This window comes from Thunnus maccoyii, chromosome 24 (assembly GCF_910596095.1).
Source record: "Thunnus maccoyii chromosome 24, fThuMac1.1, whole genome shotgun sequence".
Lineage (NCBI taxonomy): Eukaryota > Metazoa > Chordata > Actinopteri > Scombriformes > Scombridae > Thunnus > Thunnus maccoyii.
The window spans coordinates 5,675,854-5,696,831 of record NC_056556.1 but is presented as its reverse complement, the minus strand read 5'-3'; the positions used below and the strand labels follow the sequence as shown (position 1 = coordinate 5,696,831).

The 20,978-nt window shown below is 39.3% G+C and overlaps 2 protein-coding genes across 3 annotated transcripts in view; one reads left to right on the top strand and one right to left on the bottom strand.

The window, feature by feature from the left end:
• The window catches only part of gpd2 (glycerol-3-phosphate dehydrogenase 2 (mitochondrial)), a 28,557-nt gene extending 15,331 nt beyond the window's left edge, over positions 1 to 13,226 (bottom strand). Inside the window, exons 1-8 of one of the 2 annotated variants that reach the window (XM_042404886.1) lie at positions 13,129 to 13,226; positions 8,690 to 8,796; positions 7,401 to 7,409; positions 4,746 to 4,917; positions 3,761 to 3,885; positions 3,571 to 3,668; positions 3,044 to 3,207; positions 319 to 483 (exon numbers count right to left, since the gene is read on the bottom strand). In XM_042404886.1, coding sequence (XP_042260820.1) covers positions 319 to 483; positions 3,044 to 3,207; positions 3,571 to 3,668; positions 3,761 to 3,885; positions 4,746 to 4,917; positions 7,401 to 7,409; positions 8,690 to 8,791 — 835 coding nt within the window. In that variant the 5' untranslated portion in view covers positions 8,792 to 8,796; positions 13,129 to 13,226. The remainder of the gene's footprint in view (positions 1 to 318; positions 484 to 3,043; positions 3,208 to 3,570; positions 3,669 to 3,760; positions 3,886 to 4,745; positions 4,918 to 7,400; positions 7,410 to 8,689; positions 8,797 to 13,128) is intronic. The other variant, XM_042404887.1, reaches the window with a different exon arrangement.
• Positions 13,227 to 14,760: 1,534 nt separating this feature from the next.
• Positions 14,761 to 20,341, top strand: LOC121892082 (nuclear receptor subfamily 4 group A member 2-like). Its single transcript, XM_042404888.1, has 8 exons — positions 14,761 to 14,949; positions 15,054 to 15,108; positions 15,495 to 16,342; positions 17,717 to 17,846; positions 17,970 to 18,124; positions 18,300 to 18,499; positions 18,874 to 19,052; positions 19,560 to 20,341. Exons 3-8 carry the CDS (start codon positions 15,500 to 15,502, stop codon positions 19,817 to 19,819), a joined length of 1,767 nt encoding a protein of 588 aa, XP_042260822.1. The 5' UTR covers positions 14,761 to 14,949; positions 15,054 to 15,108; positions 15,495 to 15,499; the 3' UTR covers positions 19,820 to 20,341.
• The last annotated feature ends 637 nt before the right edge of the window (positions 20,342 to 20,978 follow it).

The following is a 20,978-nucleotide window of genomic DNA, read 5'->3' as shown; positions in this document are numbered from 1 at the left end:
CAAACCATTTTAGCTGCTTGATGATTAAAAATTTGCAACTAAAATAGGCATAAAATACCTGAAAATAACAAATAAAAAAAAGGCATTTATAATTATTTTACCCCTTTAAAATGACAGTTGGTCAACCTTCTAATTGGCTCATAATGTAACAGCACTTAGCTGATCCCTCCAGAGTGACTTAAAATGAATTCTGCTCATAAACTTAATATAAAACTTGATTGCAAAGGTGATCAAAGGTCTAAACTTTTATGTACGGGAGGGACTCTCTAAGTGTTGGCTCAGGGATTCACTCATATAAAAACAACCTGCATGATTCACCTGTGATGACGTCCCTGCAGTGGGCACCGCACACCCTCTCCTTGCCAGTCTGCGGGTCTTTCGTCTTCAGCAAGTGAACCACCTCGGTGTAGTTGGAGATGGCGGCGCCGTAGCGGGCAGCTGTGAGGGCGATGGCCAGGTTCATACGAGCGTCATTGTGCTGCCCTGCAGGGGAGAAAGAGAAGTGTGAGACTTTCTGAAAGGATGGAAGTGAAATAAGAGGAGGAGGGGGCAAAACTTGCTTTAGAACGGTTCCTCCAAAATCATTATTACTGTATTACAAAGAAACATTAGGATAGGAAAACATTCAACCCAACTATCAACACTATTGTGTCCTTTTATCACAGAAAAAGGTGCTACATGGATCAATCTATGAAGTAATAAAGATTTCCTAACATCACTTTAACACGGAAAAAGCTAATGATTAACTGCAGGCTGACAATGTCAATGTAAAATATAAATGAATATCAAGAAGTCTGAGTACATTTCATATCAAAAGAGCTTTGGATTTTGTTTTCTGAAGTTATATCACAATTATAATTGTATTATATGACTCTGAATCAACTTAGTCTGCATTTTGCTGTTTTAGGCTGTTTCTAAAACTAGTTTTACAGGTTTGTAGTGTGCAAACAGACGTTCAGTTATATATAAATGTTCCAGATTACCGTCTCAAATGTGAATAAATATGTGTTTAATGACAGAAGAGATGGAGATGGTTGACGGAGGGATTTTAAATAAGAAGGAAGGATGACTTATTTTCCTCTCAACAACGGTTGTGCTATTCCTTTACTCATTTCTTATCCCTCTAATATTCTCACATACAAACATTTACCAATCCTAACGTCCCTTACTCAGATGCTCTGTTTTGGTTTGTGGGTTTACTGCTTCTGAGCATAATCAGTGTTTCTGGTAGCATTTACATGTCTGTTGTACCTGCAATTGTGATATAAGCCGATATACCATCCAGCTAATTCAAAAAGAGAGGATCTGGACTACACATTTGCTGTCCTGCTCCTATAGAGAATAAAAGAGCTGCTGCTGTTGTTGTTGGTGGCGGCAGGAGCAGCAGTAACCAAGACAACGGGAGAAATAGCTGTTTCTCAGCCGGTCCGACCCGCCGCCGATGCTCCTCTGCGCTCCACACCGCCGGGAGAGAAGGTCAGATCTCGAAATGTCACGGGTGTGATTGTTCCAGACGGCATAATTGGAGAAAAGACGCCCCACCCCTCCACCATCCCAGCCCTGTGCCCCCTCAGAGCAGATGATGGCGGGCGGGGGGGGGGGGGGGAGAGGTGGAAATCAAACATATGCTGCTTTGCACCAAGAAAATGCTCTTCCCTTTTTCCAGTCTGCAGTAAATCCAGTTAAAATTGGACACTTACATTTAGCTTTATGTTTGGAGGGTGAAAATGCTTTTTGTTATGGTTTTAAAAAATGCTATTTCGTAGTCAGTACGCAATGTCTATAGAATATAAGTTACAGCATCTGCCAAAATGCAAATTAATCTCTCAAGATAGCTAATTGCTTATAAAACGTGCTGTACAGCTGTGAATTTATATTAAAAAACAAACAAATTACAGTCAAAACAAGAGTTATATAAGATATATGTAGTAAATATAAGAGTTATATTATTAATTAGTAGATAATTAATTTTGGAACCAAATTGTTAAAGTTATATCCTTTAAAAAGATGCATCACACACTAACAATATGCAGATTTTGCTGCTGAATACCATAAAAAAAAGAGACCATTAAAAGCCTCTCTGAGCCGCGTCATTTCTAAATCACATCCGCCTGTTGTCATTGGACGTGACGAGCTGATACCCAGTGAAGCCTACAGTAACAGACACATCACCCGCGGATACAAAGTTGTTATTTTCAGTGGCGGAAAGGAAAAGCAGCCTGCGGCCTGAAGCTCCTCACACTCAGCTGGACACTCAGCATATGGTTGGTTCCCCTCCGCACCCATCCGGGGAACACGCAACCTTTAATGCCACAGGGACGAGGGCATCCTACCAGCCTGTCAACACATTTTGTTAGGGACCAGTGGAGATGTGAAGGCCATGGGCAAGATTTGCATCTGAGGCCTATTTTAACAGCGTGTAATCTTCTACACTACCTAGAGATTTTTCATTTATGAGAACTGCTGCCTCCAAGTTTTATAGCATTACCATTTATTCAGAACCAGGATTTTTAAATATGAAACCAATTAAAATTCTGTATTTTACTTTTGCACTGTTCCCATACTAGGTGCTCTTTAATGCACTGAATTCTAAATGCATGTTATATCACATGAAAATAGACATCATAAATCAAAACTACCTTATATTTTCAAAATGTGTGCTTTTTAAGAAAGCATAAATTTATTTTCCAGTAGACTTGAGGCATTTTGAAAACAAAAAACAAGCTTTTTCGCAGGGTGTCTGGCCTGTAAACTGTCAGCTTTTAGTTCACATTTCAATAACAGAAGCATGCTTTAAATTTTGCTGCTATATCACTCTCTTATGGTTATGTTTCATCACTAACTGATTCAATTTATTGTATTGGAAAGGAACAAGAAGGGAAAACAGTGTAAAAGGGCAAAAACACTGATTCGGCTGCTTTGTACATGTTGACAGAAAATAAAGAGATTATGACAGAGTAATGAATCAACAAACAAAGCCTGCTTTTTAGATGACTGTCCACACATGGCGGTGTCTCCGATTCAAAGCAAAGCAGTCGCTCACCGTCATAGTAGACAATGGCTCCCACCAACTTGTCCTTCTTCAGCATGGGGAAAAGCTCCAAGGCCTTCGTCTTACTGAGGACGTAGCTGCTCTTCAGGCACTGGATCCCAGCCACCAAGTCGTACATCTTGATCCCTGCCCAGTAATAAGGCAACTGCCACCATCTTGGGAATTAACACAGTGATTAGGGCTAGATTGAAGAGACCACATGTCCACTGATAGTGAGGCTGTATTCACATAACATCCAAAGGCTAAAAATATCTCCTACATCTGTGAGATATTAGAGGAAGCCCAGAGGGCTCCTTATTCACTAAGACCTGCTCACAACCAGTCAGTTAATATGCAATAGTTATGATGCATAAACAGGTACAATATTCTACAATAATTTCAGAGTATTGGCTTTAAAATTGATTGTCAGACAGTAATCAGCTCTGACGATTTCAGCTCCTTCTGTACATTATTCCAGCAAGAGAGAGAAACTATATTCATCTACATTTATTTAATTTTATTCAACTGAATTCATTTACTTGTAAACAGGAAGCATGATGGGTAGCGGCGCTGACAGGTGAGGTGCAATCTCCAGGAGGTTAGCTCGCTCGTGCAGGGCCTCTTTCACCATCATGTACTGTTTAAAAGAAAGAGGAATAAAAAGATCATGACAGGGAAGTGCGACAAAACAGGGAGACAGAGATGAAAAATAACAAGATGGAGAGGAACCTGTTCGTAGTCTAACTGCATGATGGCCTTCTGGAGGTAGCGCACTCCACCGTGGATGAGTTTGGTACTGCGGCTGCTCGTTCCTGAAGAGAAATCGCTTCTCTCGACCAGAGCAGTCTTGAGGTCTGGGACAGACAGCAGAGGATACTTCAATACTCATATACAGTACGCTGTTGTTATGTTTGAGAAATATAAAAGTTAGAAAGGCTCAAATTATTTAGAGTTTGTTCAACCAGGAGCGTATGTTTGGTTTCAGAAGTCAGAGGGGACAAATGGTCGTCGTGTCTTCCACAAGTCTTACAAAGAAAACAGAAATGCAGCAACTGTTTCTGTTTTCCTGCTGCACTAACCCTGATAATTATACTTAGTTTTATTGATAGAAGAGAGAGCTGAGATACAATCAGGCTCTATTTACTGTATACTTTTAACCACAATATCCCAAATATAAAATAAAATAAACAGCATGGAATGACTTCATGACTAAAATATGGTTTCAGACACTAATAAACAGTTCTTGTCTTTTGTTGCCTTTGTTTTGATCAATGCTCAATATAAATTCTAATATTACACATTGTCACCTGTAAATCTAAATATGAATTGAGCTTACTATCAGGCTGTGTGTCCAGCCCCAACAAGCTATCAGATGATTAGGGCAAACCAGGGCAAACCCAGGGCAAACCGTGAAGGTGACCTAGCTGTGTCATATCTGCATTTTTATCAATTTAGAGCTATCTGGATTACTTTAGCAAGTCACTCAAACTTCAGCCGTGAAGAGGGAGGAACAAAACTGAACACGTCTGACCATTCCAAGTGGAAATTACAGCCTTGCGTTTGACATTTCGATAACTACTGAAAGGTAAATCATACTGTAAGGGTCTCATGCTCAATCATGACTCAATAAGGACATTATAGAGCCTGAAAGCTGCTACATCCCAAGAGAGTGTTGTACTCGAAAGCAGATAGGACCTGTTGACAGCGAGCTTACTGCGTGTGACAGCATCTAAGGCACATCCTGCACCCGTGGCTCCTCCTCCGACAACCAGAACATCAAACTCCTCAGTGTTTTTCAGCGCGGCGAGCTGGGCCTGCCGAGAAGGAAACTCGTCCGCGAAGGGAACCTTCAGCTCTGCTTCTGCTGCTACATGGGATAACCGTGCCTGGACATGACACAGACACACACATATACACCAACACAATGAGCACGCTGCCTTTTTGTAACTTCAAATAGCTTCACATTCAGTCCCTGAATTGATTTGACACTTTATTTGTGCAAAACAACAAATTTCTATGTTAATTTATATGTTAAATCATTAGTAAATACTATGTTAAGCAATACAAACATTCAAAATTATAGCAACACTTTTCTTGGAGGCATTTTGAAACATTATAAGCACAATGCAAACACACTGCCAGTGTAATGTGTTTAGCAATTCAAAAGATTACATGTGATATAATGCATGCAATCATTTCAATACATTATGGGATGAGTGTGTAATGAGATAAGACACTCAGTTGTATGCGTGCTTATAAGAGGCTTTATTTTGTTGTAATGGATAGAATATAATGTATGAAAGGTTGGGCGTTAGGTCTGAGTGGCTGTTTTTCATTGTGGTTTTGATTTCATAAGAAATTGTGACGCATGATATTATGAAAGAAAACGAAAATAGCCCGACCAATCCTGGATTTTCAAGATCGATTCCACAACACATGACAGAGAGAAACATTTTTGATAATAATCTCTTACATTTGGGGGTTTTTTTGGGGGGAGGAAGCATGGGAAAGCGAGCAGAGTTCACCATAAAACAGAAGTACGTGGCTGAAGCCAGGGGTGATGTGGTTACATGGGATGCATCGTAACCACTAAACCACTAGGATGTCCTTGTTGGTTTATTTTAAGAATTGTGACAAAGATATGCACTGAATAGGAACATTTTACTGTTGAAAAATCGACCTGAGTGTTTTTCTGGTGGACAAACTATGTAATGGAGACACTTTTAAATTATCTCACATATCTTGGAGCAACTCTGAACTGCAACTGAACAACACTGACATTATTATATAGCATTAAAATATGTGCTATAAGCTAATATGAGCTAATATACAGGCTAAGACGGTTTACTGGTCCAGCTCTGAAAATTACAGTAAAATAGACCATCTAATAAAATGTAAAGTTTATTTATAACCTAAAATATTACATTTACATGAGTCCAATTTTACATTTTCTGAATTTTCCCGAAAGAAACATGTATGAATGAGAAGAAGAGAGGAAAAAGAAGAAACCACATCACGCCAGTTCTGACTTCATAACATTTCCTCCCTGTAGCTTTTAGAATGAATTTTAAAGTCTTTTTTATTGGTTTACAAAGCTTTAAACGACTTAGGCCCAGCCTACTGTATTTAACCAAACTTTTAAATCTATATATTCCTGTGTGAGCCTTTATATCCAGCTACTCTCTCAACACCATACTTACCAGTACCAAAATACTGGAGATGTAGCTTTTTCCATCTATGCCCCTAAACTGTGGAACAGCCTTCCAGCAGACATCAAACAGTAGTGCCCTTTAAAAAAACAGCTAAAAACTTAGCTTTTAATTTAGTGTTTAAACTGCTTTTTAATTATGTATTTAATTTAATAACTTAATAATCAAGTTTTTAGGTTGTTTTTATTCTTATTCATAAATTCTGTATTGTTTTTATTCTATTTTATGTTTTTAAATCTACATAAATTGTGCCATATAAATATATTTGTATTAACTGATTGAAATAAGAATGAAAAATAGGCAAATTAAGTAACTGTACTTAATTAACCATTAGAAGTGACATGGCAACCAAATACAGCACAGTTGGAATGTATTTCAATCAATCCAAGAATGAGCTTTCAATCTCAAATCCAAGATTGGTTTGCTGCAGCTATTCTCAGCAGAAAGTCAGGTTATAATGTGCTTATGATGTCATATCGCCTTTAGTTTCCAAGTGAAGTGTTGCTGAATAACCCAGAATATATTCTTGATGTAATAATAAGGTTAATAAAGGGCTGGGGGTTACCACCTGCTTCAACATGCTGCTTATCTTTGCAAAACCCACAAAATAAACCACATCCCAGTCTTTTGAACATCACCGTTTGATTAGCAAAAGAATTAAAGAAATAATCACAACTACAGTAAAAAACACAGCTCCTCTCTGATATGAGGATGTGGGATTTCACCTCTAATGAAATATTTATTCATTTTTCTATTTAGCAGTTCGGGCTAAATGATTGCATCAAGCTGCTTTGAAGCCACCCCGGCATTTGACTTGCAAATAGTAGCAAGTGCTTGTAATTTAGGTCTGCAACCGCAAACAAGGCAGTGATATAATCATTGTCTATTTTTGATGATGCATACAGACAAACACCGCCACAGAATTAAGTGCCAGCGTGCCCCCTGTAATCAAGTTAAGTCAGTGAATGGCACAGCAAAGCCCATGCTAATAGCCAATCGGCCGCTGCCTTGAAAACTTCTCCAAGCCATAAGCCCTTGCTAAAGGAGAGAAGACGGACATTCATCTCATCAGCGTTTGCAATTACTGGGATTAGAGGCATGCATGATTACAAACTATTGTGAAAATAATTATATTTCATCAGGGTTGACTTCTTGCTTACCAATCCATGCTTGGTTGCGAGGACGACGATGGGCAAGAGAAGACATTATCGCACCAGGACACAAAACAAAGTTCACATTAGGTTGTACAGTCAAATAAAGTCTGGTATGTAGTTTTGTGGCATGCCAAAAATAGGTCTTTGTCAGGTCAGAGGTCAGGGGAAACACAGCTGCCTGTCCATCTTAAATGAAGCCAGGTCACATGGTTACTTAAGTGTTCATGGAGATGATTCGAGTTTGGAGGTGAGACGGTAACGCCAGCAGTGCTCCTGCCTTTTGTTCTCTAAGCACCTGAATTCCTCAAGTGTTTGTTGTCGTCCGTCTGGACTGACCAGTGACTAGACATTATTTGGAGTCTGTAGTCTACAGAGTTGAGAGTTTGGGGGTTTATGTGTCAGTTTAACCTTTAGATAAACACAAAATTTATATCAAATAGATTAAAAAAATAATTTTAAATACAGTAAGCACAATAATCTGAGAAAAACATGATTCTTAACTTAAGCATGCTAGGACTTCCCAACACAGTTTTTTCTATACTCAAACTAAAATAAATTGGGCTAGGAGCTGGGTGATGTATAGCTGTGTTACCAAGGCAACCGTAAGAGGTGCTACCTCTCCCCTTAGACTTCCTGGAAGTCAAAACGGGGGAGGAGGAGGGTCAAAAACCTCTGCTGACAACATTTAACTTTATTAGTTAATTCTAAAAGGCTGAATAGTAAAACCGCTACACCTCATGGAGCTAATGGAACAAGCTGTCCTTGATTGACCTATTACATTTTATTACATAGTCATCTTGTCATGACAGTAGTTGTAGCAAGTGAACACTGTACAGGATCAGAAAGGGGGAAAACCCTAGAGGTGATCAGTTCCGTAAGAGTTTTAACAACAATGCACAAACGTGACAGTACAGCAAAATATGTTCATAACTGTATATAATAACTGCCGTGCAGGTCAGGATCCGGTGCCTGCATCGAGACAAAAGCAAACACATTCCAAAATCTAGATAGGACATGCCCTGAAAGGCAGTCCCTCCCTGCTAAGTACACCTTTTCTTTAGGCAAATATATACTCTCAAATATGCAATATACAAATGCAGAAGGCATTATGGTTAAGGGTACAAAATACTGAAATTTAGAAGTCTAAGAAAATATGCCTTCAGTCAAACAATTCTCTCTCTTACAATTATGCAAAACTGGAGTTCTTGCAAACTGTAATCATGCAACAAGAAACAAAGGAAATATTTGGTTTAGCAGCTCAAACAGAGAGGGGACATCGTCTCTCATCAGCTTACCTTCGCCTTTCTGTACTCAACTAGCTGCGACAGGCCAAAAACTGTGGCAACCGCCCCGCCGCCTATGATCGCCGTCCGTTTCAGAGCCTTCCTGAACGCCATTGGCCCTGCGGAGAAAGTAAAGTGCAGTCAGGAGACAGAGCCGGGACACCGGGGTTTACGAGGCTTTTGACATGACAGGGGATCATGTGAAGGAGGCATGCAAGCCTCAGAGAGGGGAGGAGGGAGGATCCAAAAAAGAAGACACAACAAGACAAAAAGTTCACGTGGAGAAGACGTAGAAAGAAGCTGAGGAATGCTGTAAGAGTATGCTGGTGTGTGTTTATGTCAAATTTACCCTGATAAATTTCTCAAAAGTAAACTGTTCCTGTGCTTATTCAAACTTGGTTGATAATTCAGATAATATATTACTTATTTTAGTCATTTGAAAGGTATTTGCTTGCTCCAGTATCACTAATGCTTACTTAACTGTTGGTTAGACTCAGTAATCACTTGGAGGACACTATATTCAGCTCTGATAACTCCTGATGGGTGTTTGTCATTATTCTTGACATTTAAAACATGATCAGACATATTGATTTGCGTTGGAAAAAAAAAATTGACACATTAATCAATTATAAAAAATGACTGTCAGTTCCACCTTTTGCAAAATCATTATGTTTGTCCGACTATCCGGCGTTAACACATGTTTCCTTCACTGTGATTTGATAATTAACAGTTCTGTGCAATGCATGCAAATTCTAATATAAAGTCACTATTTATGCAGATATTTAGAAAAAAGGTTTTGAAATTTGAAGGTGTGACAGCTTTTTAAAATCTTAACCTCCCCAACAAAACGGAAAAAAGTCATAAAATCAGATACTGCACTCTCTGTTTGGATCTAAGCTAGGCTAGTTAGCTTAGCAGGACAGGTGTTGCTTTTTTCCTCATTATGTTTGATTTATCTACTGCCTTATTTAAGTGACAATACAAACTCAATTATTAAGATGTTTTAGCATCATTAATAATTGCATTTTTTAAAACTACAGGTATCTGTCACTGCCCTCCGGCTAGCCTGAGCTAGCTTGAGTGCAGTATGTTTTGTAGTTCCTGAAAATTTTACATTTGGTTTTTTGTTTCAAAGATTACGCCTTTCTAGGGTATAATCATTTTTATATGGTAAAACAAATGTTAAAAAAAGTCTGGTCTAAATTCAGACCAAATCTGTAGTTATTGTGTTTTGGATTTGTAGTAAAATAAAGAAAACTTTTTTATTACACACACTCTCCTAAATAAGTAAAGCCTCATGGTAATATCATATTAAACATGCTCTCTACAGATGCAGCCCAGTCCCATAATTTAACTATAATGACCACAGTTGCTTTTACAAGCACCTGCACTGCCAAAAATGTACCAACAAGTCATTTAGTAGAGACTTGTTCAGTAAACAACAGCTCTAAAATCACATTTTACTTTAAACAATTGAGAGTTGAGACACAGTATATGGTCGAAAGTATGTGGACACCCCCTCTCCACATACATTTCTTTACTTTTGATCTGGGGATGGCCCCTTTTTCTGCTGTGATAATCCCCTATGGGTGAACTTCTCAAGTGTCCACAACATTTCATTTTGACTATATAGTGTAATTCTACTTGCTTGAATCTAAGGCTACAACTAATGATTATTTTCTTTCTTGATTAATCCACTGATTACAGCCTCAATTGATTGTTAGCTCTATAAAATGGTAGTAAATAGTGGAAATGTCCATCAAAAATTCACAGCTTCAAAGTTAACATCTTCAAAATGGTTGTTTGGTCCAATTAACACTCAAATATTCAGTTTACTATCACATAAGACAAAGAAAAGTAGGATATCTCCACAATTAAGAAGGTTAAACCAGGGAATGTTTGGTAGTTTAGCTTGAAAAATTACTTAAACAATTAATCAATTATCAAAATATTTGGCTGATTATGTTTTTCTCAATTGACTAATTGTTTCAGCTCTATTTAAAACACAGATTCACTTGTCGCAGACGTTTCCAAGTATGGCTCAATGGAAAAGACTCATCTAAAAATCAAGAAAATTACTGAAAACAGACCAAAGAACTTTAAAAACAACCCATTTTACAGATTGGCTAGATTATATAACTTGACACTATGAAGCAGAAATTAAAAATAAAGCACTAAAATGACTATATTGTCCAGTTCATTAATAAGAAACTGTTGGGATAGTGCTTCCATATTCCATCAGGGTCCGGCCTAACGAGCAGAACATGATACCAGCTCTGCCTGGCAGGGCAAAGGCCTCAATTCCCACCAGGGGCAGCCCAAAAAAGCATTTGCATTCCCACTGTAACCTACTTTGAATAAAGGTTTCCAGGGAGTGGCGTACGCCGCAGCAGATTCTAATGCATTTTAATAAAACACAGCTACAGATGGCACAAATGCCAATAACCAGTTTGGTGAAACAAATGACCTATCACAAGTAACGTACCATTGTCTCGGCCAATATGAGCACCAAAAGTCAGTGTTGTATTTTTACTGACAACTTTTTACCAAATAAGAAACTGGGATTTTTATGGTTTCTTATGGGAGTATTTAATACAACTTTCAAATAACAACATAAAAGTTTACAGGAGCCTGTCCAAAAGAACGTGTACTGTGCTTTAAGGAAATAGTCTTTTATTGCCTGTAATAAAGACGTTAGGACAGAGTCTCCAGAGAACTGAAACTGTACGGTGTAAACTGTCACACCACAGCTGCGTATGTTGGATGGTAAAGCTGTGAGGTACAGTATGACCATATGACTGAAATATAATTATAGCCCTTACTGAATATTATTGGGACAGAGGGCTTCTTGAAGAGCCGGTCTACATGTTCTACACTGACAACAATAAAAAACCTGAAATAGAAACTATCAGCAAGAAATGTCTGAAACTAACACATGAAAATCTGCTTTCTAGAAGCCCTGGATTTCAAACTTTTAGTGTTTTTGGTGCCAACTGAAATGTGTCTGTGGTACTGAATATCGAACAATGTCAAGCACCAAGTGTCCGGTCATATTTGTAATCTTGTTTACTTGCTGTTTCATTGGATAGTTCCCAATTTCAATCAAAATGTTGCCAGTCTTCCTGAGTTTTAGAACTGATATACTTTTCTCAATTCCTTAATTAAAGGTCATAGGTCACATACACATGTTTTTCCTGCAAAATCAGCTTTTTTCATTGACGAAAAGAAGCAGAAGTTCTCAAATAGCAAATGTTTGCCTCAGTAAAATAGTCTTAAATCTGCTAAATGTGTCAGGAAACATCGGATCAAAGCATAAATAGACAAGATTACAGATTTGAGCAGACATTTGATGCCAACTTTCACTTTTGATAGAAAGCTCTAGTTCTAGACTATGTTATTTAAGAGAAGACAATATTTAACATTTAGAGAACTTTTTGCTTATATTGAATGAAACAAAGTATGGTACTGAAATAATAATATATTTGGGATGCCCAGGTATCATATTTAGCACACTTCTTTGTGTATTGGCCTTCAAAGCTCAATATTACCAAATCCTACTGAGTGGTGTACCACATGCTTTCACACCCTTACACAGACTGCTCATTACTGAAGAATAAAAAGGCCAAATGTGACAATAATTAGCCCTGAGGAAACCTGGTGACAGGAGGGTGTAGTTTAGCCAGCTGAACCACACGCTGGAAGTGAAATTGAAGCACTAATAGATGAGTGACACAACCTGGAAATTTAACCATTTCTGTCCTCATGCTGATCTCCTCAAATTCACACTTTTGGGAAATGACTCAGACCGCCCTACATACTCATTATGAGTCAGCACAGGAGGGAGCTTCCTGTCTACAATGTGGGCTGCTTTTTGAAGAAACACATGGCTCATTTTTTCTGTTTTTTTTAGCTATGTTTTTCTAGATTATATCCATCAGTCCTGTCTGTATCGACACATAACCGGGTGGCGTTTAACAGGCAGTGATATATGATGCCAGGTAGCTGCAATACCTGTAATACTCCGCTGTGTATTACTACACAAGAGAAAGTCAGCGTCAAACTGACATCTTGCTGTGGATTAAAATGTCAGCTCTTCAGGTCTTTCAAGGAAAACCGACAGCAAGCTTCGTCTTAACGGTCACGAATAAGCTCTTTAAAAACACCTACACCTTGACAGGAAGGGCTAGCGTTACAGGAGTGTTTCCCCCCTATTTTTTTACGGTTTTAAATAACCACAATACACACATTATTCTGACATGTCTTTAGCTTTGACAGCTGACGAGAAGAGATTGTTTTTTCACTGTCGTGCAATCACTAGCAAAGAAAAACTCGCAGATGTTGCTCTGCCTTTTTGTCTCTCTGCCGACACACACAGGGTTAACAACTCATACGACAAATTTTATTTTAATGTTATAAAAACACCGGGTGATACAACAGACATTCCCACTTACAGGCTTTCTTGTTTTGCGGTTGAATAAAGCTCGCTCGGGGCGATGCAGGGCGGCGACTGAGGACATCGGTTGTTATCCAAGCCGGAGCCTGTGTTTGACAGCAGCTACAACCAGGAAACTGAGCGGCGTTGAGCGACGGCGCAAAGAGCCAATCGGAACGCAGCACCTAGCTACGCTCATCCAATCGCGTTCGAGTGGAGGCGGTGCTAAGATGTTGACGTAAACAGAGCCATACATAGATCTCCATCCTTTTCCTGCAGGACAGTTACTGTATATAAGTAATATAAACATGTTTTTTTTCCTACAAAATCAGCTTTCTAATTGACGAAAAGAAGCAGAAGACAAATGTTTGCCTCAATAAAATTGTCTTAAATTTGCTAAATGTGTCATTTAAATCAGGAATTATCACATAAGAGAGATAATAAGAATACTTTATTAATCCCACAGTGGGGTAATTTGTAGTGTTACAGCAGCAAGGGGTATAGTGCAATAGAAAAGAGCATCAGTAAAAAAAGCAAGATATACTAAATAAGTAAACAGGCAGTGCATGGTTTAGTATACATTACACACATTGATATTGCACATGAGTGAATTTGTCAGTTTTGGTGTGTGTAGTCTACTGGGAGCAGTGTTGATTGTAAAGTCTGACAGCAGTAGGGAGGAAGGACCTGCGGATCAAAGCATGAAGATTACAAATTTGACCAGACATTTGATGCCATCTTGTGAGTGTGCTGCAACTAACAGTTAATTTCATTGGCGATTTATCTACTAATTATTTTCTCGATTAATCGATTCATTTTGTCTATAAAATGTCAGAAAATAACGGAAAATATCCGCAATAGTTTCCAACAGCCCAATGTGACATCCTAAAATGTCAAAAACCCAAAAATATTTAGCTTACCAACACATACGACAAAGAAAAGCATTTTACAATGACATTTGAGAACTTGAAACTAGCTCATCTTTGGCATTTTTGCTTTTAAAAAACTACAAAAATGATGATTCAATGATCAAAATAGTTTTGATTATTTTTCTGTCGCTCTACTAATCGATTAATCGACCAATCCTTGCAGCTGTACTTGTAATATAAACACCAGTCTCCCCTCCATCCGTCTCCTGCAGGATATTAATCAAGAGGGAGAAATGCCACCAGCTGTCGTTTTCTACGTCTTTCAGCGCAGGAGGCCTGGAGAGAAAATAAAACCCACAACATATAATTAGACTGACATTTCAAGTCATAGGAGACAAGATTAAATAAAAGCTGTTGAAGATGCCCATTATCAGTAAATAATTCCACTTTTAATGTTATTTCCTAACAATACCAGCATACACATGCATCGTCTTACAGCCACATGTTTGATAGTTTATCCAATCGCAATAAAATAGCTTACACATGAGGAGAACTGCAAGAAAGTGGGCCACGAGCATTATTTCCAAATAACATGCACCACTTTCTGTACCCACACACACACACACACACACACACACACACACACACACACACACACACACACACACACACACACACACACACACACACACAAAGAGAGAGACACACTCACACCACTCCACCCCTCTGTGGCTTGTGCGTAATAGGGTTTGGCACACGGGTGCGCACCACGTAAACAAAAGCACATTGTCGGTGTCACTGGCAGTCAGTCTGTAAGCCAAGAGTGGGAGAAGTGAACAGTCATTTCCTTTGCTCTCCAGACAGCGAATGGACATTTCTGGTCACAGCAAAGCTGTAATAGATACACTGCAATACTGCAGCAGAAATGGGATTACTTACTACTGTTCTCTTGCACTGGATGGAGGTCTAAGGTATTGCATATTCGACTTTTTCTCTACTGATTCATGAAGAAAGCAATGGCTGCATGTTAGTGTAATGCCTGCAAGTGATACTCTAATGATTTTTTGTTTCATAGCAGGCAAATAACAGGACAACACAACGCTTTGGAAAACAAGACAACTTGCCTTAAGGTAGTAGCTTAAATTCTGGTCTGTATGCATCCACATGTTGTTCTGCATAGTGCAAAAAATGTCCAAGTCGTTTAAGTCTAATTTAAAAAGTCTTGAAGTTGTATTTCTCTTTCAACAAGTGACCATTTCTGTGTAACGGTTGCGCAACTTGTTTCCAGTGAACTTTTTATGAATAATAATCAGGAGAATTATGAAGAAAACCTTTAAAAATATAATATTATCTAATCATATCTGCCTATTTTGAAATTGTATAACATAAGGGGGACTAACATTTAAAATAGCTTAGAGTAATAGACTGAAGTCTTGCACTTTCATGCGCAATATTCAATTTTGCCAAATAACCCGTATATCATTCTGGGCTGACTGAATTATATTCATGTTTGCAGTGACCATGCCGTGCGTCCAGACCCAGTGCGGCTCCTCTCCACAAGGAGCCAGCCCGGCCTCACAGAGCGCCGTCGGAGAGCGCAGCTGCGACTTCCTCACCCCGGAGTTTGTCAAGTTTAGCATGGACCTTACCAACAATGAAATATCAGCAGCCTCGTCGGGTCCCAGTTTTGGCCCTTTAACGGACACCTACAGCTCCGGCTACGACGTTAAGCCCACATGTCTCTTCCAAATGCCGGTTCAGGGGGAGCTTCCGTGCGTCAAGGTGGAGGATGTTCACGGATGTCCGCGGTATCAGCCGAATCAGCATCATCCGCACCAATCAGACGAGCTGCTCTCCTCTCCGGGCTCAGTTTATTATTACCGGTCTCCATCGCCACATACATCCAACTTCCAAACTCCACCGGGACACATATGGGAAGACTCCGGCTCTCTGTACAGTTTCCGTCAAGACTATTTGGCGGCAGCGCACAGGAAAAACACATTATCTAGATTCTCACTGTTTTCTCTCAAACACGCGCAACACGGCAGCCAGAGCTTGTCCACCTGCCAAATGAAATTTGACGGATCTCTCCATGTGTCCATGAACCTGGACGCGGCCGGTGCGCACCAGCCGCTGGACAGCCCCGGGGTTTTGGGCTGCACTGGTCTCGGAAAGCAGCCTGGTGTAGGATTTCCTCACCCTTTCCAGCTCGCCCACAGCCACCACTTTAAGGACTATCAGAGTCCTTCGGGCCCCAGTCGAGGACCGCTGAGCGCGGAGGGGCTGTGCGCGGTGTGCGGGGATAACGCAGCCTGCCAGCACTACGGGGTGCGCACCTGCGAAGGCTGCAAGGGATTTTTCAAGGTTTGTTCTCAGTGCAACTTCATTTTAAAGCTTCATGGAAAAAAAATGCTATATGGAGAAATTTGCAGGCAGTTGAAATGCTTGTAGGAACCTTTATTATACTGAAAAGTTGAAATGGGGTAATACAGGTGTAAGGCAGCGCTGAAAAGTGAACATTTCTGTCAAAAAGATGAAATAATCCTTTAAAATAATGTGTCTCATACTAAAGAATAAAATACCAGACTTGTTAACATGGATATCACATTTTCTCTGTACATACAGAAAAGACTACATGGCCACACTGCCGCATAATTAAACTCTAATTTCGGATAATAGGCTATAATGTAAAAATCCCACTGGGAAGCCTGACTGCCCTCCTAAATTGGTCTTTGTGCTTCAGATGCACGTTTTGATCTCTTGACACACGCGTTTTAGGGGCAAATGTCCTGTATGAAAATGACCACTAACGTGCCATGAATAAAAACCTCCCCCTTCTTCTCTCTGAAGGAGATTCCCGGGGGCGATTCTCCAAATTATGAATGACCACGACCCTGTATTTACCCAGACTGCCCTGTCCGCCTGCTGAATGCCTCACACTGCCTCAGATGGCCCACAGGAGCAAGAGTGCTGCTGTTAATTTTCAAAGGACCATTTGAGGCTTTTTACTTTCCTCTCATTAAAAATGGCTCCGTAGAAACTAACAAAAAAGGTTCTTTATATTGAACAGTTTTCAAAGAACCATTCAAGGGGGTTTCTCAATGGCGTTATGCTTATGTCACTGTTCTTTGTGATACTTCTTGCTGTTTTCTTTGATATGCACCATTGCAGATCTCTTATCGCGCTTTAAAAATCTTCCAAAAAGGTTCTGTTTAGCAGATGGAAACCATATGAACACTTTCACAGCATTTCAACATCATGATGTTGGTACCACAGAGAACAATAATGTGGTTTAATTGTCTTTCAAGATGCTTGGTAAGCTGCTACCAAAGTGCAGCAATGAAAATGTCCAGAAAAGGTTCTCTGATTTATAATTCTTATGGTGTAATTTGGGTTTGTTACACAGTGGAACCCATTTTGAAGTTTTATAGCATTTCAGGATATAAGAACATTTCAGAGACACCACTACAACATGTTACCTTAGGGCTTTTTAAGTCAGACTGTAACCAAAGAATCCTTGAAGAACTTTGTGTTTTTTATATTTATAGTATTAAACAGTAAAGAGGAGATGATGGGAATGAGATTCCAAACTGAACTTGAACTCATGTCATCCAAAGTAACTATTATGTATCATCTCAACCCAATAAGCATCAATTACAACCCAATTTCTCATGAAGTGCCTCATGTCATTATATTTTTCTAACTTAGTACACTGACAAAATCTTTTTCTATCTCCAGCGTACAGTGCAAAAAAATGCCAAATACGTGTGTTTGGCTGCCAAAAACTGCCCTGTGGACAAACGCAGGAGGAACCGATGCCAATATTGTCGCTTCCAGAAGTGCCTTGCAGTGGGAATGGTCAAAGAAGGTAAGATCCAGTCTGTGCTGCAAACTGGTTTTCTTAAATCATGTGATATAATCCTCATACATCAAGGAGAAATCATATGCTCTGTATTTACACACATGTCCTGTTTCTCTTCGTGCTCTGCAGTGGTAAGGACAGACGGTCTGAAAGGTCGAAGGGGTCGCCTGCCATCTAAACCGAAAGCTCTTCCGGACTCGTCCTCGCCTGTCAGCACCCTCAGCGCCCTCATCAGGGCACACGTGGAGTCGAACCCTTCGCCCTCTCGCCTTGATTACGCCAAAGTAAGCATTGTTGGCATCATTACTCAAGAATTAATCCACTTATTGGATTACTCAGCATTCATTTCATGCTGATGCTGTTGCTTTACAGTCTTGATTGACTTTAAGTATCATTATCCTCAAACAAGTTTATGTAAAATCCAGTATTCACGGTATCTTCCCTACTTGACTCATGTAGTTCAAAGAGAGTCCTGAAAGCCCGCTGGGAGATGATGCTCAACATGTGCGGCAGTTTTATGACCTCTTGACCAGATCGATGGAGGTGATTCGAGGTTGGGCGCAGAAGATCCCGGGCTTTACCTCCCTGCCCAAGCATGACCAAGACCTCCTGTTCTACTCTGCTTTCCTGGAGCTCTTTGTTTTGCGACTGTCGTACAGGTAAACAATGGAGCGGTCATCAGACACATGGGGGACTTCCATTCTGACATGGAATTTTTGCAACAATATGCAAATGTGTTTGTTAATGCAAGAGTCAGTACACACAACAAAAGAGTACAGAGGACTAGATCAGTTTTTATAACTCTTATGTGACAGGAAGTGTGATTTAAAGCTGGAGAGGGTTCATAAAAATTTTAGCAGGGTGGATAAATGCAATGAGGAGGCTAAAATGTCTAACTGCACCCCTGTTTTGGAATATAAAGGTGTCTGATAACGGAAGCAGAGGCAATATGACGTAAAAGTGTAACTAGGTAGTTTATATCCACTTGTACCGTTTTTTTTTACTTTTAGCACAAGCTGTCATAATGTTTCAGGTCCAACCCAGAGGAAGGGAAGCTGATCTTCTGCGATGGGTCGGTGTGGCACCGGCTCCAGTGCCTGCGGGGTTTTGGGGAGTGGATCGACAGCATCGTAGAGTTCTCAGCCAATCTGCAGAGGATGAATTTGGACGTCTCCACCTTCTCCTGCATATGCACCCTCGCCCTGGTCACCGGTGAGACGCTGCTTGATGCTCACACCTCATGATTTATTTAAATGTTGCATTCGAGTGCTCTAGCCTGAGCTTTTCTTCTTGCTTTGGAAATTGGATTTTTCCCACAGTTATTGTCTTTTTTTGTCTGGAATATTAAAAGTTAGAGAAGTTAAAGAAGTAGCCCAAACTTACATATTTGTGTTTTTATGTTAGAAATCCAATTATGCGGAGAGGTGCAGCTTTAACCTAGAAAAAATAACTTTTCTTTCCTTGAACCACGTGGCGTTTATGGGTCGTAAGACACATCAGAACTGATTGTAATGATATAATTTAATCCCAAATAGAAATTATTTGCGTGGGGTTTTTTCTGTCAGAAGTTATATCTTTGGATAAAAGAAATATCTCAAACCAGCAGCATATTTTCCACAAGTTTGTAGATAATTAAAGATTCCAATGTCTCATTAAAGGTTATTTTACATCATAAACCATCTAATATGTGTTTTTGAACTCTCCCTTATGGACCTGCAGAGCGGCACGGACTGAAGGAGCCCAAGAAAGTGGAGGAGCTGCAGAGCAACATCGTCAAGTGCTTGAAGGACGGCGGGATGTGTGCCGACAGAGGCTCAAACTGTTGGTCCAACCATTTGTCCAGACTTTTGGAAAAGCTGCCTGAACTTCGCACTCTGTGCATCCAAGGCCTGCAGAGGATTTTTTATTTGAAGCTGGAGGATTTGGTGCCGCCGCCTGCAATAATAGATAAGTTATTCCTCGACACGTTGCCATTTTAGAGACATGAGAGAACACATATGGGAGCGTTTTTCTGTGTTTTTTCAAGAAATTGCATTGTTAGACTACTTTTGCTTTAATCCTAACATTCATTCCTGACAGTTTGAGCTTTGTGCACTGCATAAAAAACATTTTTAAATCTAATATTGAGTCGTCAAATCACATTTTCCTCCAAACATGTGCAATCTATTTCAAGAAATGTGACCACTTACCTGTAATTTAAAGAAACTGAAGCATGATGATTCTTTTTTCTCCCTTATGTGGGTCATGCGAGGATTAAAATGACCAATTTCAACGTCTGCGAGAAAAGAAAAATTTATTAATACTCTTAACAATTTGAATTTTTATTTCATTACACTTTTACAACGAGATTTGGACTGCCTGACTGCCTGTAAGTGAGCTTGTTGTTATCAGCCTGTGAAGAGACTGTTTTTATACGAGACGAGTGTGTCGCATCATGTTTAGGTTCTTCATAAGATAGAGGCTATATATTAGTCATATGGTGATTAATATATAATATGCGATAGACTTTATCATAGTTTGTTGTGTTCTCAAAGTAGATATTAAACTGTCATTGTCCATGTTTTATTAAATAAATGACCTTTATTGCTGCTGGACTTTGATTTATTTAAGGTTTCATGTGGTGGACGCTTCATTTAAATTTTTTTAAGAGAGGAAATCTAAGGAAGCTCTTTAGAAGACCTGCAATGACTCGAAAATGCTGTAATTTGTAGCTAAATATTCTTTCCGATTCCTATCAATCAAAACTCAAATCAAAATCTGAACTGATATCTATTTCCTGGCGTAGAATACCGTTTTCAAGACAGATTGTTTATTATTTTACAGTCAAATGAAATATTAATAACTCTTCATGCAAGTCTAAACACGCAAGTTCTTCATAAATTTGTTATGTTCTCTGTAGTTTATCATAAAACTGTATTCAATTATATATATTTATTTTTATTTATAACATTATATTATCCCATTATTACAGTTTTACAGCCGTCTGTAAACATTTCAGGTCAAGTAATTTCATAAAACCATCATTTTTTTTGTATTAAAGAGACGTAACTGCAGCTAACACAACAACTAATTACCACAAAAAGCTACAAATTCTGCAAACAAATCTCATTCAAAATTTGCTCATTTTTAAAATTCACA